Genomic DNA, 27,304 nt, shown 5'->3' on the forward strand with positions numbered 1-27,304 from the left:
CCGTAAGTGTCTGGGAAACTAGACCAATAACAATTACTGGTCTAAATGCTGACCCTATCAGAGAGAAGATGGTGCGGGACTCTGCTTCCATCTTTCGATCCACCGGATCCTTAAAGGACGAAGTGTCCTCCACTGGGATAACCGTGGCTTTATTCAGCCTGGAAATAGGTGGATCCACCACTGGTGGTACCGTCCATTTCTTAATGATGGATTCCTCAAACGGATAGCGTCTAGCAATACGCTTGGAAATAGTAAAGGTACGTTTAGAATGCTCCCATTCTCCTTTAATCTTGTTACCAACACACTTGGGTACAGGAAAAACCTTCACCGTTTTGATGGGCTTGTTAGTACCAAAAGGAATCTCTGTATCAGTTGCTTCTGCCGGTAAAACCTCAAGTTTTAAGGTTTCCTGCACTGCCACAACTAGTGCGTCCACCAATGCTTCTTCCTGAATTATAGCGGGAGAAGAAACGTCCTCCTCACTGTCTGAGGGAGCTTTACCTGAGGTAACAGCCCTTGCAGAGGGACCTGCAACTGCAGTGACCATCTCTGAATCTGAGTCAGAGGTGTCAGATAATATAGGGGTAGGCGGGGGTCGCTTCCTTGACCCTCATCCCTGACAGGCCGCCTCCACCCGAGCAACCATAGACTCCAAAATTGCTGTAAATGCCTCTACACTCTGTGCACCGGCGGGTCCCGTGGCCCCCTCGAGGGAAACAGGTGGGGGAATTTGTGTGGCAGGGTCCATGATTATTCCAGTAACTTCCCGGATAATATAATTCAAAAATAAAAAAACTTTTTTTTTTTTTTTCCACAGACCCCCAGCGCCACAAAAGCCCCTTAGTGTTACCTGCTAGGGATCCCTATCGATCGAGAGAGAGAGAGAGAGAGACCCCCAGGCTCACCACTTGATGCTCAGAGTTTAACTGCAACAGGTTACAGCGCTGTCTTGACAAACAGGAAGTCTTTTGGCTGGCTGCCCAGGAAGAAAGGAGGCGGCTCCGCCCCTCTGCACGCCTTCCGGCGCCTCCCCTAGCTCCACGAGGTGTTTGGATCACCTCAAACATGGCCGCCCCCATGCTGGAGACACGAGGCTACGCCAAAATGGCGGCTCGTGCAATCCAGCAAAAAAAATGGCGGCGGCCTGTACCGAATAGCGGTGTGCTGCAGGGCACACAACACTATCTCTGCATGGGGATTTTTGGCGTGGTTGGCGGTACCGGCCCTGGCAGACCTCATGGCCGTTCGGAAGGCCTGCTATAGCTGGAGATTTGACTAGGAAGGCAGTCTACATGTCCGTGGCTTCTGACTGGTAGGTACCTTATTCTTATCACAGTAAGATTCCCAGACTGCCACTGATTACAATCTTTTAAACATGTATACAATTAGATTGTTAGCTCCCAAACCAAGCCTCCTGGCTTTTTGCACATAAAATCACACTCAAAGTAGGGGGATCTGTGCCATGTTATAGGATAGAGGGGGACTCTATCTTACCATACAGAGAGGGGCCCGCGTTCACCACAAGACCCGTCAGGGGGAAAAGGGGGAACATACTACTCACCATACCGGAACCAGGCGGGCACCAACTCCTGACAGTACCCCTCTCCACCGGGGCGGGAGGGCTGTCGACCAATACGGACGCCGTGACTCATGGTCTTTGGCGTTTCAGCGAGACGTTTAACTCGCGGGGTCAGTCCCTTAATGGGACTTTGTCGCGGCCGACCCAGCGCGGAGCTATGGCCTGCACGCACTCGTAGGCTGAACTGGGGTGACCAACGGATCTCAACATCCAGCCCGTCGCCCAGTTCAGCTTTCTTGCTTGAAGATCTCACAGGAACACTGGAGAAAAAAGCTGTCTAAAAAATCTTTTTAAGAAAAAAATCTTGCCAGGACGAAGATCCCAGCAAGGTATCTAGGTCCTTACTCCTAACTAGACAGAAAATAACTGATTTGCTGAGGCAGAGAGAGAGAGGATATACCCTCTGGGACTGCCCCTAGGGTGTGGCCAGAGCATTTTTAATTTCCTGTCTAGTCCTGCTCCTGTGGAGGCAACATAACCCGAAGGTGCTGTATCACCGAGGACTACGTCTGTCAATGAGCGATAGAGAAATTCTGTTTGGGAGCAGCAACATTAATAATGCTTTAATTGGAACACTAAAAATGACAAATTCCTTAAAAAAACATGTTTGGCAATGCCTGGAACCTGCCTGTGAAGGGACACATGTACGCTGTATTAAACCTTTTTACAGCAACACTGACATTACAGTTCTAACTGCCAGCAAATGACAGAGTTTAGTAGGGCAAGCAAAAATGTACACACAAGTGAATGGATCATAGCATTGACTTCACCCCATCCCTGCTTCAGCATCTGTTTGAAATTCAATCAGAGACATACAGCCTGAAAGAGGCAGCTTCTGCTTACTACTTAAAAAAAAACACTTAGGGGTTGCATTAATAAAGAATCTGCAACACTTTTCTGGCGTGATGGACATATTAGAATGTACTGAACCAAATTCATAAAAAGCCATGCCCTTTCCAACATCTGAAAAATTCAGGAAACTCTTAGGGGCAACACTTTTACATTCTGGCACTATAGCTGTGATAAATTCATCAAGCAATAACAAAAATTAAATATTTTTGGAGTAAATTGTGACAAAATTCAGTCTGAGGCATTTCTGCAACAGATTTATATATAAAGTATGGTACCAATAGCTGCATGAATGTGCTGCAAGTTGTGCTATGCATTGAAAGGATGGGGGACAAATTTCTACTTTTTATGACACTCCTTAGGAATTTCAGGGATAGTGCTCTGAGAGTCCTGTACTACGGGCAAAAAATATACACACAGCTTTGTACAGAGGGAGCAGTATGTCAGTTTGAGATCTATAAGTAATAGCAGCACACTTTACACACATCACATACAGTTGTGCTCATAAGTTTACATACCCTGGCAGCATTTTTGATTTCTTGGCCATTTTTTCAGAGCATATGAATGATAACACAAAAACTTATTTTTCACTCTTGGTTAGTGTTTGGCTGAAGCCATTTATTATCAAATCAACTGTGTTTACTCTTTTTAAATCATAATGACAACAGAAACGACCCAAAATGACCCTGATCAAAAGTTTACATACCCCAGTTCTTAATACCGTGTATTGCCCCCTTTACATCAATGACAGCTTGAAGTCTTTTGTGGTATTTGTGGATGAGGCTCTATCTTCTAAGATGGTAAAGCTGCCCATTCTTCCTGGCAAAAAGCCTCCAGTTCCTGTAAATTCTTGGGCTGTCTTGCATGAACTGCACGTTTGAGAGTGGCTCAATGATATTGAGGTCAGGAAACTGGGAGCCACTCCAGAACCGTCACTTTATTCTGCTGTAACCAATGACAGGTCGACTTGGCCTTGTGTTTAGGATCATTGTCATGTTGGAATGTCCAAGTACGCCTCATGTGCAGCTTCCAGGCTGACAAATGCAAATTTTCCTCCAGTATTTTTTGCTAACATACTGCATTCATCTTGCCATCAATTCTGACCAAATTCCCTGTGCCTTTGTAGCTCACACATCCCCAAACCATCAGTCATCCACCTCCGTGTTTCACAGTAGGAATGGTGTACCTTTCATCATAGGCCTTGTTGACTCTTCTCCAAATGTAGCGTTTATGCCTATGGCCAAAAAGCTCAATTTTGGTCTCATCACTACAAATGATTTTGTGCCAGAAGGTTTGAGGCTCGTCTCTGTGCTGTTTGGCATATTGTAAGCAGGATACTTTGTGACATTTGCATAGTAGTGGCTTTCTTCTGGCGACTCGACCAAGCAGCCCATCTTTCTTTAAGTGCCTCCTTATTGTGCATCTTGAAACAGCCACACCACATGTTTTTCGATGGTCCTGTATTTGACCTGAAGTTATTTGTGGGTTTTTCTTTGCATCCCAACCAATTTTCCTGGCAGTAGTGGCTGAAATTTTAGTTGGTCTACCTGACCGTGGTTTGGTTTCAACAGAACCCCTCATTTTCCACTTCTTGATTAGAGTTACAACACTGCTGACTGTCATTCTCAATTCCTTGGATATCTTTTTATATTCCTCTCCGGTTTTATACAGTTCAACTACTTTTCCCGCAGATCCTTTGAGAATTCTTTTTTCCCCATGACTTAGAATCCACAAACGTCAGTGCAGCACTGGATGAAAGATGCAAGGGTCTTTCAGGAGTCCAGAAACTCATTGACCTTTTATATACACACACTAATTACAAGCAAACATATTACAGGTGATGATGGTTACCTTTAATAGCCATTCAAACTTCCTTGTGTCAACTTGTGTGCATGTTATGAAGCCAAAATCACAAGGGTATGTAAACTTTTGATCAGGGTCATTTGGGTCGTTTCTGTTGTCTTTAAAAAGAGTAAATAGAGTTGATATATAATAAATGGCTTCAGCCAAACACTAACCATGAGTGAAAGAAAAGATTTTGTGCTATCATTCATATTCTCAGAAAAATGGTCAAGAAATCATAAATTCTGTCAGGGTATGTAAACTTCTAAGCACAACTGTATATAGTTAGGCAGACATTTAACCTCTAAATCACCCTAGATGTTAACCCCTTCCCAACCAGTGTCATTAGTACAGTGACAGTGTATTAGGGATAGACCGATATGGTTTTTTCAGGGCGGATACCGATATTTTGGCCACAACGTATCGGTATCGGCCTATAAGGGCCGATATTTTGTACATTTAAAGTTTTGAAAAATAAAGACAATTTTTGACACAAATCTGGTACTGAACATGTTAATTTTTGTTCAATGTTTAATGGCTGGCTTGCTGGCACCCTGTGGTGGATGGATGGCTGGTACCCTGTGGTGGGTGGGTGGCTGGCACCCTGTGGTGGGTGCCTGGCTGGCACCTTGTGGTGGGTGGCTGGCACAGGGCCGGTGGGTGGCTGGTACAGGTCCTGTGAGTGGCTGGCACAGGGCCTGTGGGTGGCTGGCTCGCTGGTACAGGGCCTGTGGGTGGTTGGCTCACTGGTACAGGGCCTGTGGGTGGTTGATCGCTGTTAAGGGGCCTGTGGGTGGTTGGCTCGCTGGTACAGTGCCTGTGGGTGTGGGTGGCTGGCTGGCACTGGGCTATTGTGGGTGGGTGTATGGCTGTGATACACTCTCGCGAGACTAGTCCCGACTCCAGACGAGGCTGTCCAAGGCGAGGGAGGCGGCCAAAGAAGGCAGAATGACATAACGAAAATATCTGTAATATCGGCCAGTCCCGGGGCGGATAGCGATATTTCGGGAAAAGTTGATATCGGCCCTCCGATAATCAGTTGATCCCTACAGTGTATAGTATTATCACTGATCACTGTATTAATGTCACTAATGAGGTCAGTGGCAGTCAGTTTCCCCCAGCGTCAATTAGTGTAAGCATGCCCGACGCACTGACCCCAGTCCCATTATAAGTTGCTGATCACCATCATTATTAGTATAAAAAATTCCAGTATATATGCACCATAGTTTGTAGAAGCTATAACTTTCATGCAAACCAATCAATTTACTACTTTATCAAATCATGTAGCAGAATACACTTTGGCAAAAAAGTATGAAAAAATTTGATTTTTCTATAGGATATGTTTTATAGCAAAGTTTTTAATTTTCAAAATTTTCGGTCTTTTTTCGTTTATAAATCACAAAAAGTAAAAAACCTAGGGGTGATCGAAAACCACCAAAAGAAAGCTATTTGTTTGAACAAAATGTACATAGTTCGGTTGAAAAAACCCCAGTCCATCTAGTTCAACCAATAAAGGGAAAAAAAATGATTTACATTTTTTGTTTGGGTACAGTGTTGCATGACCACGCAATTGCAAATTAAAGTAGGAATTTCAGGGATAGTGCTCTAGGAGTCTTGTACTAAGGGCAAAAAATGTACACACACAAGTGAATGAGTCAGGGTAGGTACTCCTCCTTTTCCCTGATTTAAATTTATTCAGTGACCGAGTGTTTGAAAGCTTTTGCTAATACTCTGTATTGAAACACAAGTAATGGTACAGAAATAGATATGCAGACAGTCACAAGTTAACGATCACTGATATAGATAATGTACATATCTGACTAAGAAAACTTTTTTTTTTTTTGTATTTTTTATTATAAAAGTAAAAGAGGGCACTAAAAAACTAGTGCGAGGTTTGACAAGGTTTTTGATAAATGAACGCATCAATATCTGATTTGATGGATGCAGAAGCAATTCTCAACGTGCTCAGATATTTTTGGTTCTAATTTTGCCCTTCGTGTTCTTCACCTATAGCTTGAATTTCAGCCAAATCAGCAGGAATCAGCTGAAATTTATTCTGTATATGAATAGCTGTATGATGCCACCAGGTGGGATAAAGTCGAATCATCAGAGAAAGTTAGCATTTTGAGAAAAGAAGAAACAAATATAACAGTAAAGCCCAGATGGTAGAGATACAGAAGACTAGCTGGAGATCTAAACTAGGCTAGACACACCTGGGTAGGAGTTAGCCAGAATAAAAAGGGGATTTAAACCCCCTTTTTTAAAAATAAAAATAAAACATGCATATACTTACCTGCTCTGTGCAATCATTTGGCACAGACCATCCTTTAACCCTCTTCTTCTGGGGTGCCCCGTTGGTGCACCAGGCCCCTCCTCTTCGAGTGCCTGCAACGAAAACCACTTTCCCTGTCCATTGACACAGACAGCGGGACTCGGCCCTGGATAACTGGATTTAATTGACAGCAAAGGAGAGCCAATGGCTCTTGCTGTGATCAATCTATACAATAAGGAGAGAGACAGTGGCTGAGCTCGTACACATCGCTGGATCGGACTAGGCCAAGTAAGAAAAAGTGGACGGTCTGGGGAGAGCTGCAGCACAGAAGGTTTTTCACCTTAATTCATAGAATGTATTAACCACTTAAGCCCCGGAAGCTTTTACCCCCTTCCTGACAGGCCCTATTTTGCAATTCGGCACTGCGTGAATTTAACGGACAATTGCGCGGTTGTGCGATGCTGTACCTAAACGAAATTGACGTCCTTTTTTTCCCCACAAACAGAGCTTTCTTTTGGTGGTATTTGATCACCTGTGGGATTTTTACTTTTTGTGCTATAAACAAAAAAAAGAGCGTAAATTTTGCAAAAATAACAATATTTTTCAAATTTTTTTATATGAAATTCGCCCCAAAAAATGTAAAAATCTAAATTTTTTAACATTTTAGGCCAATTTGTTTTCTGCTACATATGTTTGGTAAAAAAAAAAAAAAAAAAAAAATCGCAATAAGCGATTGATTGGTTTGCGCAAAAGTTATATGGGGGTTTTTGGGAGGTGTTGGTATGGGGCGCTACCACCTTGCACAGCGAATTACTTCGTTGTATGTGATCCAAAAATGAAAGTGCACAGTGCTTGTTGGTGAACAGGTGTTGTGCAAATATTAAATGTGCAATACAGTGCAGATATAAAATTAAAATTATAAAAACGGTAGTAATCGTGTATCAATTTGATTGTACCGTGTATGTATCACTCATCGGATGTAGACAATCATATAGTGACCAGTGCAAAAAAGTGCTAAGTGCAATTTAGGTGATTTGAACAATAAATACTTTATTGTGGCCTCCTTTGAAAGAGGAAACTGACATCCGTGGTGAATATTACAAAACACTATGCAGTGTAAAGTGAGAGAGTAAAAACGCCTGTTGCGCGTGTTAGGAGTGAGAAGTGCTAATACCGTGGGTAAAGCACTTACCAAAAAGTCCTCTCCCTTCGCACTCTAATATACTGTGTCTCCCTTCTCCTGATGCCTGTGAGAGCTGGTTGTTCCGTACATACAGTTGCGCTTGCATCTAGGGAGTCAAAGTTATAGCGTTTACTAACTAAGGGAAAGATTTTTGTTGTTTTTTTTTTTAACGAGTAATGGCAGCGATCTGCGATTTTTTTTGCGGGATTGCGACATTGCGGTGGACAGATCGGACCCTTGACTGACATTTTTTACACTTTTGGGGGTAACAGTGACATTACTACAGTAATCAGTGCTATACATATGCACTGTTACTGTAAAAATGACACTGGCAGGGAAGGGGTTAACTTTATTGGTGATGCTGGGGTTAAGTGTGTCCCTAGGGGCGTGCTTCTAACTGTAAAGGGGCATGGCTAGTGGTGTAACAGAGACATATGATCCTACATAGCAGGACCGTATGATCTCTGTTCTTACACAGGGGAGAATGACAAGCGGCTTTGTTTACATTAGCCGCCTGCCTTTCTCCCTCTGCACTGGACGATCCCGAGTGACCGGCGGACATCGGGTCGGCCAGTCCCATGCGTGGGGATGTGCAGGAGCGAGCAGGGGGCGGCAGCGCACCTCCGGCGGCGCGCTCGCCCCCTAGAGCCTCACAGGCTAGCGACGTAGTCCTACGTCACTTTGCCTGTGAGGGGCTGACCGCCGCAGTAAATAGTCGTGCGGCGGTTGGCAAGTGGTTAAGGAGGAAACCCTGAGGCTTTACATCCACTTTAAATAAGGAAACATATAAGAAAAAGGTAAGCAGCAGAAAGTATTGTAAAAGCCCACTATCTAATACAACTTCGATATAGAACAATTGGTTGAATACCAGAAATGGATCAGTGTGGATTCGAAAACACTTCTTCACTCCTCATTAATTAGGTCACACACTCTATAGGCGCTTTTCCACTGCATGGAACCGAACGGTTCGGCTCGCTTTTGTGCTTTTCCACTGCATGGTACCGCATGGTACGGTGTTGGAACTGTTCGGTACGGTACGGCGGCGCTTTTCCACTACATGGAACCGAACGGTACGGCTCGCTTAAACAGTACCACCTCGGTTGTGGTTCCAAGAGGGCCGTACCGGTACCATATCCCACAATCCTTTGCATGCAGCCTTGACTGTTTGTCACTACTAGCCACTGATTGGTCAGAGAATGGTTGTTATCCCACCCACTTACTATTAGTGGAAAAGCAAACCGTACCAAACCGTACCGAACCGTTCCAACACTGTACCATGAGGTACCATGCAGTGGAAAACCAAACCGAGCCAAGCAGGGCTGAGTGGAGCCGAGTCGGTACTTGCAGTGGAAAAGTGCCATATGTCAAGTTAGAACAGGGTGATAATGTAATGTGAAAATACTACTTCAGCCATGATCTTAGTAGAGGTACAGTCATACTGAAAGCAACAACTTTCAACTCACATGGTTGTAGGAGGGGAGACTCTGCCAAATCCAGAAAACTACACGGGGAACAAACAGAACTGAGGAAAGAGAAGCATGCAGGTGGCATTTGAACTCTTTAGGTCTTGGGTGTCCTGCAGGTCGAGAGGGCAATCTCTCACATGAACTATCCAAGAGAATGGCACTTATACCGGGTAGCAAAAATCACTGCCCGATCTCTGGCATAAACTGATATGTTAGTCCACATCATGGTCTGCATTTTGTAGTCAATTCATGGAACGCATCTTGCAGTGTGGAGCCTGCAGGATGTCATGGAGTTCTCCCTGTTTAACACAGCATAGAAAATGTTATTATTGAAGGAGGGGGTAGGTCGTGTCCCTGGACTGTCGCCTCACCTTTATTTTTTACACACCCCCCATTTGTTTTTATAGCAATCTGTTAGCTTCTGTATGTTGAAGACAGCATGAAGCACATTGATAAAGCACATTTTAAATTAGTCCAAATAATAAGAAAACTCATTACCATCCATTGCCAGTACACTGTTTCTAGCTGTCGCCATTCCATGTAAGCTTCTAGGTAAGAGTCTTCAGATTCCAAACACTTCAATAACTACAGATAAAAAAATGTATTATTATGGTTATAATTGAATAGGGGCACCATTCACAGCGACCATATTCTTATTGTCTTTTCTCATTAAGAATTAAATAAAAGATATTGGGTGCAGCGGTATTTAAAAGTAAGTTTGAAGAGTGGCAATTTAAAAAAAAATGGTTATGAACTTAGCTCTGGTAGGAGGAGAAATGGGTGAAACTAGTAGCTTCAACCTGGAGTTCAGCTTCAGAATAAACATTACTAGCTTAGGTGTGTTATGCACAGATCCTAATTTTGTGATACTACTTTAAAGGTAAAATGCAGCTTTTGACAAACTACATTACCAAACGTATTGGGACGCCTGCCTTTACATGCACATGAACTTAGTCCATAGGGTTCAATATTGCGCTGGCCCACCCTTTGCAGCTATAACAGCTTTATCTCTTCTGGAAAGGCTGTCCACAAGGTTTAGGAGTGCGTCTATGGGATCGTTTGATCATTCTTCTAGAAGCACATTTGTGAGGTCAGGCATTAATATTGGAGAGAAGGCCTGGCTCGCAGTCTCCGCTCTAATTCATCCCAGAGGGTCTCTATTTGGTTTAGGTCAGGACTCTGTGCAGGCCAGTCAAGTTCCTCCACCCCAAACTCGCTCATCCATGTCTTTATGGACATGAAAGGAGCTGAAACTTCGAGTTGCCAAGCGACAGCCAAGAAATATTAAGGATTTTAAAAAGATATGCAAAAAAAGTGGACAAAAATCCCTCCTGAGATGTTCCCTCAAGTTCCTCTATCCCAAACTCGCTCACACATGTCTTTTTGGACCTTGCTTTGTGCACTGGTCCAAGTCATTTAGTGGAGGGGGGATTATGGAGTGGGGTTGTTTTTCAGGGGTTTGCTTGGCCCCTTTGTTCCAGTGAAGGGAATTCTTAAGGGGTCATCATACCAAGACATTTTGGACAACTTCTTGCTCCCAACTTTGCGGGAACAGTTTGGGGATGGCCACTTCCTATTCCAACATGACTGCGCACTAGTGCACAGAGCAAGGTCCATAAACATAGAAAAGTGACTGCAGAAAAAGAAAAAAGTTAATGGAGTCTGCCCAGTTTTTTTTTTGTTAACTTTATTGCCTGAGGATAGATCAACGTTTGTCCTTCGCATGTTTGAAGCCATTTACGGTTGACTGTCTCACTACCTACTGCTGGTAGTTTATTCCAAGAATCAAGAACTCTTTCATTAAAAAAGAATACTTTCTAAGATTAGTTTTAAACGTTCCTCCAGTTAGTTTGAGGTCATGATCTTGATTTCATATTGAAAAAACTGCCCTACTGAACCTTTTTCCAACACCTTGAGATGCACTGTATTTAAAGGTTTCAAGGAGAATACCAGATAAAAAAACTACAGGGGATGACTGTTGTCTGAACTGCATTCTCCTAAAGGTGTGTGTTGATTGCAATCAGCCATGTGTCTCACTGGGAGGAAAATTATTTTTTTTTTAAAAAGAACACATTGTGAATAAATGGTCATGCCCAAAAAAACAACAATGGCATATACAAGAAAAAATTTGGACATAGCCCAAAGCGGCTAAGGGAGTCTGGGGGAAATTGTACCCTTCAAAAAAAAAAAATAAAAAAAAATGAATGAGTGGGAAGTAAGAAAAATAAAAATAAAATTAGTGTAGAGTACATAATAGGGAATAAAAACAGTCCTCTGCAACTGAACACTGGGAGTGCTGCTGCTGAAAGATTGCAGCGCTCCCCCATGCAACCTACGTGGAATAAGACAAAATGCGGGGGGGGGGGGGGGGAGCACGCACATCTCATAGTGCAGTACCATGAGAAAGATTTAATAATAAAAAACAATAAAATATTACACTCCCAAACAATGAGATATGGGGTGCAGTGGAGAGCAAAACGCTGGAGCTGATGTGAAGTCTTTGCAAGGGACGTCTGACTCCCGCCTTGGTTACAAGCTGGGGAGAAGTGATTGCTACTGCTGGAAATACAGACGTTGCAGAAAAAGATGACAGGAGCCACAAAGGTCCAGGAACAGTCCAGAAAACCACCTGAAGTACATCGTAATGCTTCTCTGGTAACAGGAATGCATTTCAAAGCAATACAGCTTCTTTATCAACTTGTCAAAACTGTCTAACTACCCACTATAAAACACGACTGACCCAGGGAGGGGGGAGGGCAGGCCTAACCTCACACCTGCAATGAGAACAGGTGAAAATGTTTTTGCAAGGCTGGCAAGTGCCATTAATCCTAGGAGGAGCAGAAAAAAGTCTGTATATATGAGCAAACAAGATATAATGCAACAAAAACAGTAAAATTACTATAAAAGCAGACTGCAACCAACATTCGAGTGTTTGAAATACATAAAACTATTTGATGACAGATGATCACTGGCAATTACATTTTACACCTCTCCATGAATATTGAGCATTAACGTTTCTTCCTAGGGGGGAGAAAACCCTAACCTGATGGCAGATGTTTGAGTAAATACATGTAAAATAGGTATAAAATTATATATAATAAAGACTTTATATAATGATTTTAGAGACCTTATTAATGACCAATTTGATCAACATGCGTTTATGAAAATTAATACATATAAAATAAATGAATGAACGATATAAAATAATGATAATAGATTTTGGAAATGCATCTCTCCATATGCAGAGTCAAAATGAGAAAATAGGCGTCAGCATTAATTGTTGAAATGCATAAAATGAAAATAAATAAATTATATATATATATAAAAAAAAAAAAAGGGACCCTCCATTGTGTATGAGGTGATGACAGGTGTGGCAGTGGAGTGGCAATGAGATACATGACTGGCACTCAATGACAGATAATGGATCGCATGACCACGCAGAACAGGAGAGATGATGATGGCCAGTATGTGCTGTGTCAGCCACAGATTCCTAGAGTGATGGGACCTATGCTGATTGGGGATGGGGTGGAGGGAGAGGGGTGTAGGACCTGTGTGCAGATGTCTTACTAGAGGAGGCTGGAACAGGGAATGGAGCTGCAAGCAATAGACAACTCTAAGGATGGAATGTTTGACAAACTACAGGTCACATCTAAAAAGAATTAAAGACTGGTACTGATGCCCAAATCCTCATTGAGGCCATCAGAAGACATAGTGTGTAATTTGAAGATCCAGTAGGTCTTACGAGCACAAAGACTTAAACCTTTCGCCTTCGAGCAAAGAGGCAGGAATTGACTCAATGACAAAGACACTCAAACAGTCTGGATTTTTGTTGTGATGTAGCAGGCAGTGATGTTCACCGAAGCGTGCCATGAGAGCTTGAATTGTCCTTCCAACATATTTCATATGACAAGAATAGTTGATGCAATATACTACAAAACTGGTGGAGCACATGTAGAAGCAATCAATGGGGTAGCTTCAGCTCTTATGGTCCACAAAGGACTGTTGCCCATGGCTCCTGAATCTGCAGGTGAGACATCTGTGTTTTTTGCATTTGTACATGCCCTTGAGGGCTAGAAAGGTGGGAATGGTTGGAGCAGGAGAGGTTTTTGGTAGAGAGATCTTGCTCAGAGCTATCAAATTCTTAACACTTTTGGATTTTCTGAAGATCACCCTAGGGCGAAGAGATAACTTGGGACCCAATTTGGGATCACATTTAAAGTATACCCCAATGTTTGTTGAGAGTGTGTTGGATGGAGCAAAAATGGGTATTGAACTGAGTGCTGAAAATTGGGCCCAGGGGGCTGGTGTCTCTCAAAGGCTTGTTTGACTCACGATAGTGGGTATCTGAGGAGGCTTCATCATACAAAGTTAAGTATCTGTTGAGTGCTGCATTGATGGAGTAGTGACTGTAACCTTTCTGTAGGTATCTCTGTACCAGGGTGGTACTTTGGGACAGATAGTCCTTTCTGGTGAAGTTGCGGAACAGCCTGCAAAACTGGCTATAGAAACAGAAAATTAATGCTGCGCTATGGTAAATAAATAGTGACTCAAAAGTGCTGCTGTGCATAAAAATCAAAAGGATTTTAAACGCGATAGTACAAGAAAACAGCGCAAAATTGCCAATCACAAAGTGCCTTGTGAATAAATAAATAAATGAATGGATCCTTAATTATGAAAGACAAATATCATACAAAACCACTGTCAATAAAACATGAAATTGCACCCCGTGCGGTGAATATGCAAAAGTTCATAAAAAATGTATAATAAAAGTCCATAAAAGTAAAATCAATCAAATCAGTTTCAAAAGTGCTTCAGCAGGTAGCCAGTGAAAGGTATTCCACCAAAAGAAAAGGTGCTCAAGTGCTGGAAATTGTGTGCAAAATCATGCTGCCATGGTGCAGTGACAAAGGTGACTTTTCCTCTCCCCCAGGATGTTGAACTTACCGGTCGGAATAGACCCCTAGACAGTATTGTGTAAGGGTCACACAGGCTAAGTCCGGCAGAAACTCCGGGCAATAATCCTTAAGGCTCGGGACCACTTTGGGACCTCCTAAGGGCTCAGCAGGATAGGGCCATATGCGGAAGGAGAAGCTCACAATAGTGTGATATTGCTAACAATCCACGTTTATTAAAAAATAAATCACTCAAATTTTCTTGATTAAAAGCAGGCAGTGTACAGTCATAGAACGGTATAGCTGATCAATATGATTGCGGTGTGCTGCGGGCTCTCCTGGCTCCGGCGTGCGTTCCACCGCTACCGGAAATGACGTCACAGCAAGTGTGGGACCGGAAATTGCGTTGACGCGTTTCGCCCTCCTCCTAGGCGTTATCACAGCCAAAACTGGCTTACTGGAATTTTCTTCTTCCAAGCTGGATGATGACAACTGCAGTTGCGCAAGTAGGAGTTTAATGCTGTGGGATGGAAAATAATCTTGGAACTGATGTGGCCAGTGGTGTCGTAGAAAAGATCCCCCCATCGAGGAATGTGAACATTACTTTGTGTACTACGGATGTGAAATGGATGCAAAATGGGGTTGATGTTACAATAGTGGATAAACTGATATAGAGTCTCAGCCTGCCTAATCAGGATGATATCATCATCATCATCACATTATGATGTGCTCTGCTCTGGGATTGTTGGACTAGAGGTAAAGGGCCTCCCAATAGTACTTATGTTCCCCTCTTGCCTTGCTATCTTGCGATTTACACTAAATGTGATCATCCTGTGATCGCTAGAACCTGAGTTGTCCCGGACTCCTACATCTGTGATTAGATCTGAGTTATTCGTAATTAACAGATCTTGCAATGCATTCTTTCTAGTAGAAGAATCCACCAACTGAGACATGTACAGCTGCAAGAAAAAGTTTGTGAACCCTTTGGAATGATATGGATTTCTGCACAAATTGGTTATAAAATGTGATCTGATCATCATCATCTAAGTCACAACAATAGACAATCACAGTCTGCTTAAACTAATAAACACAGAATGAAATGTTGCCATGTTTTTATTGAACACACCATGTAAACATTCACAGTAGAGGTGGGAAAAGTGTATGAACCCTGTAGTTGCAGATCAGACTTGCACAACGGTCAGGAATAATTCTTGACCATTCCTCTTTACAGAACTGTTTCAGTTCAGCAATATTCTTGGGATGTCTAGTGTGAATTGCTTTCTTGAGGTCATGCCATGCATCTCAATCCGGTTGAGGTCAGGACTCTGACTGGGCCACTTCAGAAGCGTATTTTCTTCAGTTTAAGCCATTCTGTTGATTTACTTCTATGCTTTGGGTCATTGTCCTGTTGCAACACCCATCTTCTGTTGAGCTTCAGCTGGTAGACAGATGGTCTTAAGTTCTCCTGCAAAATGTCTTGATAAACTTGGGAATTCATTTTTCCTTTGATGATAGCAATCCGTCCAGGCCCTGATGCAGCAAAGCAGCTCCAAACTATGATGCCCCCACCACCATACTTCACAGTTGGGATAAGCCAAGGATAGGAAAAAAGTGGGGTTTTTTTTGTAAAATGTTTTTATTAAAGTTTTTAAACAAGCAAGACAAAATACAGTAGAAAAAACAGTGGACTAGCTCACCCCAACATGGGGGAGCCACAGACAAGCAGTAAACCCCCCCCCCCCCCCCCACCCAGGCAACCCAACCTCCAAATACAACCGGACTTTGTCTGGAGAAGTCAGAATATTAGGCCCCGTAACGACTGAACCCAGGCGCACCAAGCGTCCAGTCATCCCGGCTCCCAGCTCACACTAAAAAGGAAACATCACTCAATTAGGTGGACAGTATCAAGGCAGATTACAGACGTTATCTACCGCACAGTATCAGAAGACTCTACCCATGCCCTCCACACTTTTTCAAACTTCTTGGGGCACCCGCTGGACAAATATGTCGCTTTATATAGGGGTAGGACAGCATTCACCATTCCCTTCCAGTACAATAAGGAAGGCAGGGCTACCTTCTTCCAGTGTAACAATATGGCCTTCTTGGTATAAAATAATAAGATAGTCAGAAGGGTTCTATGTGCCACCGAGGGAACCACCTCCTCCACCAAACCCAAAAGGCAAACGCTTGGGGTAGCGGGACCGCAGTCATCAGCACCCCCCCTAAATAGGCGGTAACTTCCGACCAGTAGCGCTGAATCAGCGTGCAATCCCAGAAAATGTGCGTTGCATCTGCCGGAGAGGCAGAGCATCGCCAGCATTCAGCGGAGGAGGTGGGATAAATTTTAGCTAGGCGAGCAGGAGTATAATATTATCTATGAAGAAATTTAAATTGGATAAGTTTGTCCCTGGCAGCAATTAAATGTTTGAAGGGTTCAACCCACATATCATCCCAGTCCTCTCCCTGGAGCCCAGGAATTTCAGTAGTCCAGCGTTCCCTACACTTCACAATACTCGGTGGAGTCAGTTTAAATAAATCTTTGTAAACAGAAGATAAGGTTTTGGTAAGGTCAGGATTAGTCAGCATTAATTCTAGGTCAGATGGTGATATCGAAATGCAGGATGTAGCTGTAGATACCTGAAAAAATGGGTAGAGGGCAAGTCATGTCTAGTGCGTAGGTTGTCAAACGACAGCAAATCCCCCTCCGTTGTTATGTCCCCTAACGTCTTCACCCCCCACAGTAGCCCATACCATAGGGTCAGGCAAGCGGTAAAAATGAGGGAGTTTTGGATTCATCCAAAGGGGAGTAGATGGGGAAAGTCCAACGTAGCTGGGGCAGGCCAGCCGTACAGTCTGGCCCCACGCCCTAATGGTAGCCCTCATGGATGCTGTCAGCGGGAGGTCCGAGCCCACCCCTCGGTACAGAGCCAGACGGAGACTTTCATATGATCCCAGATGTGCTGCCTCCAAGACCGTAGCCGAGTCAGCCCTCAGCCAGCGCCGCGCAAACACCATTTGCCCAGCCAGGTAATATTTACGCCAATCCGGGAGAGCCAGACCCCCGTTGCCCCACGGCTCCTGGAGGGCCCGTAGGCCAATCCTTGGAATCCCGGGGGACCAGAGGAAGGAGCCAATAATACCATCCAGTTTGCTAAAAAACGTTTTCGGAACCCACAGTGGGGAGTGGCGCAAAAAATATAAAACCACAGGGAGAAATTTCATTTTGAGGAGGGCTATTCTACCCAGTAGGGAAAGCGGAATCCTCTTCCACACCTGCACCAGGCGCTGGAGCCTAGGAAGGAGTGGGAGGAGATTCAGGTCATAATAATCCTTCGGGTGTCTAGTTACCCGGACCCCCAGGTATGTAAGGGTGTCAACCCAACCAGGGAAAGGGCCATCTCCGATCAGTGGACCAGACACACCAGTCACAGATAGCATTGATGACTTCCCCCAATTCACCCGGAGTCCCGAATACTTGCCAAATTCATCCAGGATCTGCAAGACAGCTTGCAAGGAGGGACCAGGATCATTAAGGAAAAGGAGCATGTCATCAGCGTATAACGCCACACTCTCTTTTATGGAGCCTACTCTAACCGCCTCGAAGCCCTGTGAGGAGCGCAATGCAATGGCAACAGGTTCAATGGTAAGTGCAAAAAGGAAGGTTGACAGGGGGCAACCCTAACAGGTCCCCCTACCCACCCTAAAATACACCGAGGTCAACAGACCCAAGCGAATGGCCGTACGGCGGGAGGAATATAACAGTTTCACCCAAGTCCGGAAATTGGGGCCAAAACCCATTGGCGACAGGACAGTATGCATGTAAGCCCAGTCGACAGAGTCGAAGGCCTTTTCTATATCAATAGAGACGACGCATTGCGAAGAAGCAGCATTCGAGAGTTGGAGATGCGTGAACAGACGCCGGATGTTAGTATCCACCGATTTCCCTGGCATAAATCCCGTCTGGTCAGGGTCAACCAGAGTGTGTATGACCCCCGCCAGACGATTCGCAAGGACCTTGGTCAGAACCTTCAGGTCAGCATTCAGGAGGGCTATGGGCCTGTAGGAGGAGCAGTCCTCAGGGTCTTTACCCGGTTTCGCCAACAATACCATATAGGCATCCATCATGGACGGCGGGAGAGCCCCCCCCCCATCCAGGCAGTGCTGAAACAGGGCACTAAGGCGCGGGGCCAACTGCTCCGAGAACTCCTTATAAAAGTCCGCAGGAAACCCATCAGGGGCTGGAGCCTTCTGCGGTGGGAAGGAGGCAATGACTCCCTCCACTTCCAGGGGAGTGATCGGGGCGTCCAGCTTGGCCCTGTCGTCGTCAGTCAGGGTAGGAAGGTCAAGGTCTCGGAGAGTACTCTCCATAGCAGCACTGTCGTAGGCAGTAACAGGGGCATACAAGGACTCAAAGTAATTCCTGAACTCCTCCAAAATATCCCTCGGATCAGTGAGCACATCCCCCCTAGCACTCTTAATAAGTGGGATGTTGATAGGGGCCCTCTGATCCTCCACCAACATAGCCAAGAATTTGCCATTCTTATCCCCTTGTGCAAATGCAGAAGCCCTGTAATGGGAAGCCTCAGTATGAGCAAGGTCAGAAAGGTGAAATGAGAGGAGACGTCTCGCCTCCAGCAAGGAAGTGTAATTGGAGTCGGATGGCAAAGCAGCATGTTCCTGCGCCTTCTCCCTCTCCACCTCCTGTAAGGACCGAAGCTCCCCATTGTGATCCCCTCTGGCAGATTTAATACCCGAGATGCACTCCCCCCCTGGCCACCACCTTAAAGGGCTCCCAAACCACCACAGGCTCAGCAGAGTCTACATTGCTTGCCCAGTACGTCTGGATCGCCTGTACAAGGTGTGAGGCAACCTGCTCATGCTGAAGCCAGCCCGGAGACAGCCTCCAGCCCCGCTCTCCAGCCCCCAAACGGAGGTGCACTGTCAAGAGAAGCGGGTTGTGATCAGACACCCCTCCGGCCAAGAGGGACTGAAAGCGAGCACTACCGAAGGCCAGGTCTATCCTGGCCGCTGAACGGTGCGTAGTGGACAGGTGGGAGTACTCCTTTCTATCAGGATGCTTCCAACGCCATAGCTCAACAAGGCCCAGAGCAGCCGCCCAGGCAACAAGATCCACCGAGGCCTGTCGGGTGGGGTTGGAAGTATCCAACGCACCATCCAAAATTGCATTAAAATCACCCATTAATAACATAGGCAGGGAAGCATATGCAGAGAGCTTATCAGGCAGGTCATACAACATTTGAACATTAAAAGGAGGATGCACATAAATAGCAACCAAAATAAATTTGAAGGAATACAGATCCAACATCACAGCCACATATCGTCCCCCCGGGTCCGAGATCACCTGGTGGATGGAACATGGTATGGACTTACTGATAAGTACTGACACACCCCGAGCATAAGTGAAGTATGTGGCATGAAACGCCTTTTGAAGCCACGTTTCTTTTTAGGGCGAGCACTAGTTTACCATCCAGGTGAGTCTCTTGCAGGAGGAGGACATGTGGCTACACCTGTTTTAAACATTGGAAGACACTGGCCCGTTTATATTTATTGTTCAGACCCCTCACATTCCATGAGAGGAAACGTACGGTATCAGCCATGGGAGTCTATAAAAAATGACAGGAGGGATCCAGAAAAATAAAGGTTCCACCAGAAACAATAATTGAGATGTGAACTGAGAGTGAATAGCAGCAAAAGGATCCAATATGACCGAGTCTGAAGTAGTAGAGGGTTGAGTTGCCAACAAACCATCCCCAATGCCCTTATACCAGCAACCAAAAAACAAAAAAAACTAGCAACAGTCCAGCCGGTATGAGGCTTAAGCCCATAACTCCCCAACATCTGGAACTGTGGACGAGTGTCAAATGCAATCAAAGTTCAGCAGTCTCTTAGTTTGCGATGAAAGAAAAGACTCCAAAGGAGCCCCCGGAACCAACAGGGCAGCCAAGAGGCATAACAGGAAGCAAATGGGGTGTGTTACCTCATCAGGGAAAAAGGCACAGGCCCACCGTGCAGCAAACAGGGAACCACAAGCACGATCCAGTGAAGGAGACTCAGAGCGGCACCTCAGCGCAGACCTCCTGCGGCAATTCGTAGAATTTAACTGCGCCATTGTACTGGATCCAGGGCCGACTTGGGTACAGCATACTGTATTTAATCTCTTTATCCCTGAGTCGTTTGCGTACCTCGGTGAACGATCAACGCTTCCTCTGGGTTTCAGCGGAGAAGTCAGGAAAGAGCATAATCCGGGTATTCTCAAAGTGCAGATCCTGGTGTTTCCTGGCCTCCGATAACAGCATGTCCCGGTCCCTATAATTCAGGAACTTAACCAGGAAAGGCCGCGGTGGGGTACCAGGCGGCCGAGCTCCCATTGGGACACGGTGGGCCGCTCCACGACATATGTAGGAGGGAGATCAGTAAGTGACAGGAGTTGTTTGAAAAACTGTTCAGCAAAGATGGCCGGTTTGGTCCCCTCCGCACCCGCAGGGAGTCCCACCACCCGTACATTATTACGGCGTTGGCGGTCTTCCGCATCGTCAGCTCTGTGTTGCAGGGATTTGACCAGGTGCTGTAGGTCCGCCAGCTGCGAGGCATGAGCGTGGGTACTATCCTCAACCTCAGAGATACGTTCCTCCGCAGTAGTTATGCGGCCCCGCATTTTGTCCAGGTCATGCCTGATCAGCGTGCACTCTGAGGCAAGGTGATCGATCTTGACCATGAGCGCCGCCTTGCTACTATCAATGGCTGCCAGGATGGGAGCCGTGATGGCGCGCTGGTCCTGCTCCTGCAGCGGTGGAGGAGGAAAGGAGACGGGTATCTGTATGGCCGGAGGAGAAACAGCTCCCTGCTGCGCCGCATCCATTTTCACGCCCGCTCCTGAAGCACGCCGAGGGACGGATGACGAGTCCAAGATGGCGGAGGCGGAGCCTTGTCCTAGGCCGCGAGCGGAGCGGGTTTGTCTCTGGCCCGATTGCTTTCCGCGCTGCGGTTTAGAGGCCGAAGTGGGCATCCCCGAGGTGCACAAGGACTCCCCCACTGTAGGTGACCCTCAGATAGGCAGGAGAATAGCCCCAAACAGGGAAAGTGTCAGGATACTGCGGGAGCTCCTCTGAAGCACGACCTGCCTCGATCCCATCCGGCCACGCCCCCTAAAAAGTGGGATTTTTAAGGCTCAAATGAGGTGGTCAAATCATCCAACGCCACACAATAATATGGTTAAAAAACATTTTTATTAACTAAGTTAAATATAAAAAGGCATAAAGACAATATGCCTAAAAGACACACATACATATAACAATTAGATTATATAAAAATTTGAAGAACACAAGGGAGGTAACCAGATGGTGGAGTCTCAGTCAAAAAGGATGGATATGGTCCCTGTACAGCCAACGCGTTTCGCTTGACTTCGCTTCTTCAGGGCTTAAGAGACCAGAGAACCAGCTAGTGTTCTATAGGTTATAAAAGAAGGTTTCAATGAGTATTTACATGTATATATATAATGCACATCATATAACATAATATATTTAAACATGTGGCGCATATATCACAGAAAGCCAGTTTAGTCACTATGATAGTAGATGATGTGTTGCATACTGACCCCAAATGGTGCGGACCCATAGTCCAGCCAAAGCTCACGGATAATAGTTGTCTAGTAGACGTAGACCATATATCCAGATTGAAGTATGTAGGACATATTCGTGCATATACTGCAACTACACGCTTATTATATAATATAAATATTTGCTTTATTATATCGTGTACGTCCAAATGCACTAGTATGTGGCTATTCAGACACCACCATAGGGAGAGAACATGTGGCTTCCTGGTGGAAAAACACAGATGAAAACACAGATGAAAAATCCGTAAGAAAAAGATCTTCAAAAATGAGTATATGCATCTATACAGTATGGTAATGGAGCCTAATTTACCTTTATATTGGTGCATAATAGGTTAGGCAGGTGATCCTATATATGGTATTCCCAGTCATCCAGGTTATGTAGTTATATGGACTGAAAATATTATATTCAGTGATCCTGAGTGTCCTTATTTATAAGGGGGAAGCATGACCTTAGGGCATAAAGAGAGTGCCTAGTTCTATTCCTAAATGATTTAGAAGATCTCTCGTGGAAACAGAATATTGAAAAAATGGCTTACCCCTTTGTGTCTCTCTGGTAGCGTGACCTGCGTGTGTGTAAATCGCTGTATTGTCCCTCTTATATGAGCGGTAATTCCCGCCAAACGTCTGGGCGTCCGTGACCCGGAAGTGTCATAATCGTGGCGTCATATCCGCCGGATGTTGACTCATTTCCTTCCGCCACCGGAAATAACGTCAATGTTTTTTAACCATATTGTGTGGCGTTGGGATGATTTGACCACCTCATTTGAGCCTTAAAAACCCCACTTTTTTCCTATCCTTGGTTTTAAACTATATTGGGGTGTGGCTCATACTTTACGGCAATTGTTTTGTACACAGTTGGGATAAGGTAGTGTTGTGTGTTTCTTCCAAACAACTCAACTTTGGTTTCATCTGTCCACAGAATATTTTGCCAGTACTGCTGTGGAACATCCAGGTGCTCTTGTGCAAACTGTAAACGTGCAGCAATGTTTTGTTTGGACAGCAGTGGCTTCCTCTGTGGTATCCTCCCATGAAATCCATTCTTGTTTAGTGTTTTACGTATTGTAGATTCGCCAACAGGGATGTTAGCATTTGCCAGTGACTTTTGTAAGGCTTTAGCTGACACTCTAGGATTCTTCTTCACCTCATTGAGCAGTCTGCACTGTGCTCTTGCAGTCATCTTTACAGGACGGGCACTCCTAGGGAGAGTAGCAGCAGCGCTGAACTTTCTCCATTTATAGACAATTTGTCTTACCGTGGACTGATGAACAGCAAGGCTTTTGGAGATACTTTTATAACCCTTTCCAGCTTTATGCAAGTCAACAATTCTTAATCGTAGGTCTTCTGAGAGCTCTTTTGAGCGAGGCATCATTCACATCAGGCAATGCTTCTTGTGAAAAGCAAACCAAGAACTGGTGTGTGTTTTTTAAAGGGCAGAGCAGCTGTAACCAACACCTCCAATCTCATCTCATTGATTGGACTCCAGTTGGCTGACATCTCACTCCAATTAGCTCTTGGAGATGTCATTAGTCTAGGGGTTCACATATTTTTTCCACCTGCACTGTGAATGTTTACATGGTGTGTTCAATGAAAACATGGCAACATTTCATTCTTTGTGTGTTATTAGTTTAAGCAGACTGATTGTCTATTGTTGTGACTTAGATGATGATCAGATCACATTTTATGACCAATTTGTGCAGAAATCCAGATCATTCCAAAGGATTCACATACTTTTTCTTGCAGCTGTTGTTGCCTGTAAGACATTCATGAAATGATAGGCCTTTAGTGAGTGCAATCCCCTCTTCCCAGTCAATGTCGGGATAATTAAAGTCCCCCAATATGACTTGTCCCTGCTTTGCTGCGTCTCCCAAATGCAATAAAAATTCCAGCTCTACCTCTGATTGGGCGGCCTATAGCATACCCCCACTATTACTTTCCCCTTTATTTCTTTCCCTAAGGAGTTCTACCCACATGGATTCCACCTCCGCACTCGTTCCTTCCATAATGTCACTCCTCTCTACCACCCATATTATTTTTGACATAGACATATTGGCCAGCCAGTCATGTGAGGGGTTGAACCAAGTTTCTCTTAGGACATGAGGAGTACAAAGACCTTGTGGGAATAACAGTTCCAATTCATCCACTTTGTTAGCTAGGCTCCTGGCATTTGCATATATCCCTCTTAGTGTTGTAGGAGTGGATAGTGATTTATCCTTACGTTTTTTTCCTGATTGGTTTGCGGTTTGTCCGCACATTCCCGGTAAGGGCTGCACAAGAGGTTGCAGGAATTAGTCTACATAATCTTAAAGGCCAGTAGTGAGGCTATTCATAGAGGCCACTATAGGTTGTCCTGGAGGGGAGGTTAAAGATTTGTGGCCCTTTGTTAAGTGGTAAAAATATGGAGTATTGAAATATTGGCCACTATAAAGCCTTATTCCTTTCTTGGAAAGAACATCCTCAGATGTTGCCTGGTCTAGTAGCGTATAGAGTTCAACTTTGAACTTAGACAGAGGGTCTTTTGAGAGCAGTGTGTAGGTGTTGATATCGCCCAGTAATATTTTTGCTTCGCTGATGTAGTCTTCTCTGTCCTGAATGACTACTCCCTCCTTTATCGGCCTGATGACGGATGACTGGACATTGTTGGTATGGAGGATCTTCAGTGCCTGTGTCTCACATGGGGAGAGGTTGGGTTGGTGAGTTCTAAGATGACAGACATGCATCAGATCCTTATATACCATTTGATAGAAGGCTTGTATGTATGGGCGCTTCGCTTGATAGGGATAAAAGACAGATCTGGGATTAAATAGAGTATGGGTGATGGAATTGTCCAAAAGTTCCATATTTTTCCCAATCTGCTCCTACAGAATCGTTGGGTGACAACCCTGATTTATTTAAGAGACTATAAAGTGCATTTAAGCCTTTCTGGTCCTCGATATCCCATGAGCGGCTGAACTAAGAGGGGTCCACCAATGTCGTAGGACCTTCATTAGCCACTAGCGTACGTGCATTCTTATTTTATCAGTGTAGTATCATAGCGTGAGGTATCGTACAAATCTGTTCAGACCTTGAAGCTCTCAACAAACATATCTAGGCCTAAGAAGATATTCTGATCAGTATTAAAAACACAATAACTGGAGCAAGACATCACAAATTTTAAAATCAGGTAAAGTACTCAACTGGGCCCAACATTGCAATGTTTTCATCACTATGCAATTGGATAATGATCTAAAGAAAATCGGATGGGATCAGTGTGTTTCTCCCCCACCCACACATGGATGGCTCCCGCTCACCACATAGGACCTCAGGTTCAGTGCCATCCAAACCCTTTAGGGCAGGTTGCCCAAACTAGAGTTCTCATCTATGCGTGGATGACCGTTTCCTCCCAACCGATCCAACATCAGGAAAGTACCAGAGAGAGAGGACCATCAAGCTACGATAAAAATCTTCAACTTGTCCATCACACAGCTTTAAGCCTCGTACACACGCAACGAATTTCCGCCGACCGCTCGTCCGTCTTTTGTCCAGAGTGGTGTCTGTTGGTTGGAATGTGCTCTAGACTGCACACGAATTTTCCCAAATGACAGAATTCTACTTCAGAAGTGATGTCATGTGTTGGATTGCTTTGTATGTGTTCTTTCATCTCTGAGCCTGCCTAGTCTTGCTCATAAGATTTTTCCCCATCGAAATCTGTACTGACTGCACGAAAATCGGACGTGTTTTGATGGAGGACAAAAATTGTATAGCCTGCACACGAGGATTTTTTCAGCCGAAAAGTCGGAGTCAGTTGTCGAGAGCACCATACTAACAAGCTGAAAATCGGCAGATCGGTCGTCGGACGAAAATTTCCGGCCGAATTTCCACTCGTGTGTACGGGCCTTTACACCTAAGGGTACATACATACAAGCCTTCTATCAAATATTATTCTAAGGATATGATGCATATCTGTCATTTTAGAACTCACTAACCCCAACCCAGCCTCTCCTCACAGGCAGAAACACAGGCACTGAAGGCCCTCCAGACCAACGATGATCTAGTTATCAGTCAGGCCAATAAAGGAGCGAGTATAGTCATTCAGGACAGAAGACTACATCAGCAAAGCAAAAAGATTACTTGGCGATATCAACACCTACACATGGTTCTCAAAAGACCCTCTGCCTAAATTCAAAGCGGAACTCTATGCGCTAATAGACCAGGCAGCATCAGAGTGTGTTCTTTCAAAAAAAGGAAAACTCCTTTAAGTGGCCAATATTTCAATACCCATATTTTTTACCACTTATCAAAAGTCCACAAATCTTTAACCTCCCCTCCAGGCCAACCTATAGTGGCCTCTATGCATAGCCTCACTACTGGCCTTTCAGATTACGTAGACTACTTCTTGCAACCTCTTCTGCAGGCCTTACTGGCTTGCATTAAGGACACAGGCAACATTCTAAACATCTTGGACAACTATAGATGGGAGGAGGACTATTGGTGGGTGTCACTGGACGTGAAGTCACTTCACACCTAAAAGTAGGCTTTAGAGCCCTACAGTACTTTCTGGCCAAAGACAACCAGTTCAACAGCAAACAAGCTAACTTTATTTTGGATGCCACTCGATTTGCACTACAACACAATTCTTCTCAATTCTTAGGCGGGGTTTACACTAGTATGATGCCAGAATTGCTGTGCACATCACATGCAATGCTTGTGCGTTGCAAATTCAGCCATATAAACTGTATGGCTGAAATTGCTTTCACGTTGGCAACAAAAGGGCGCAGGACCCTTTTTTTTGGACAGCACTGGAATCGGATCACATGAGTGTTCACACCCATTCAATCTGATTCCGGTACCATTTCACAGTTCGCACTGCAAGCTGATTTGAGGGTGTCATTAACTTTACATTGACACCCGCAGCAGTTCGCAGATGTCAGTGTGAACCGCCTGCGATTCAGATGCGATGCGAACACACACACAGGAAAATTAAATCAGTATCTCCATAACGCTGGTCAACAGAGTGAAGCATGAAGTGCTCTATAAATTTCCTGGTAGAGGGCTACGCTGACTTTGCACTTGATAAAACACAGTGGACCAACACCAGATGACATGGCTCCCTAAATCATCATGGACTGTGGAAAATTTTGCAATTCATTTGGAAATCACGGTCCTAGAGTCTGGAGGAAGAGTGGAGAGGCACCGAATCCAAGTTGCATGAGGTCCAGTGTGAAGTTTCTATAGTCACTGACCAGCTTTATGAAGATGCTGATTTCATTTCCCAGCAGGACTTTGCACCTGCCCACACTGCCAAAAGTACCAATATGCTTGATTGGCCCAGCAAACTCACTTGACCTAAACCCCATAGGCAATCTATGTGGTATTAGGAAAAGGAAGATGAGACACCAGGCTTAACAATGCAGACAAGCTGAAGGCCGCTATCAAAGAAACCTGGGCTTCCATAACCACTTAGCAGTGCCACAGGCTGATCGCCTCCATTCCACGCTGCATTGATGCAGTAATTTATGCAAAAGGAGCCCTGACCAAGTATTGAGTGCATACTATACTGCCCAGAGGCATACTTTTCAGCAAGCCAAAATGTCTGCATTAAAAATTGT

At 44.7% G+C, this 27,304-nt stretch overlaps 1 protein-coding gene across 1 annotated transcript in view; it reads right to left on the minus strand.

The window, feature by feature from the left end:
* Positions 1–27,304, minus strand: part of TEDC1 (tubulin epsilon and delta complex 1) — a 201,375-nt gene that overhangs the window by 58,580 nt on the left and 115,491 nt on the right. The window contains exon 6 of the mRNA XM_082242892.1: positions 9,690–9,776. Coding sequence (XP_082099018.1) covers positions 9,690–9,776 — 87 coding nt within the window. The remainder of the gene's footprint in view (positions 1–9,689; positions 9,777–27,304) is intronic.

The sequence above is a fragment of the Pelophylax lessonae genome, assembly GCF_965119305.1.
Source record: "Pelophylax lessonae genome assembly, chromosome: 13".
Classification (NCBI taxonomy): Eukaryota; Metazoa; Chordata; class Amphibia; order Anura; family Ranidae; genus Pelophylax; species Pelophylax lessonae.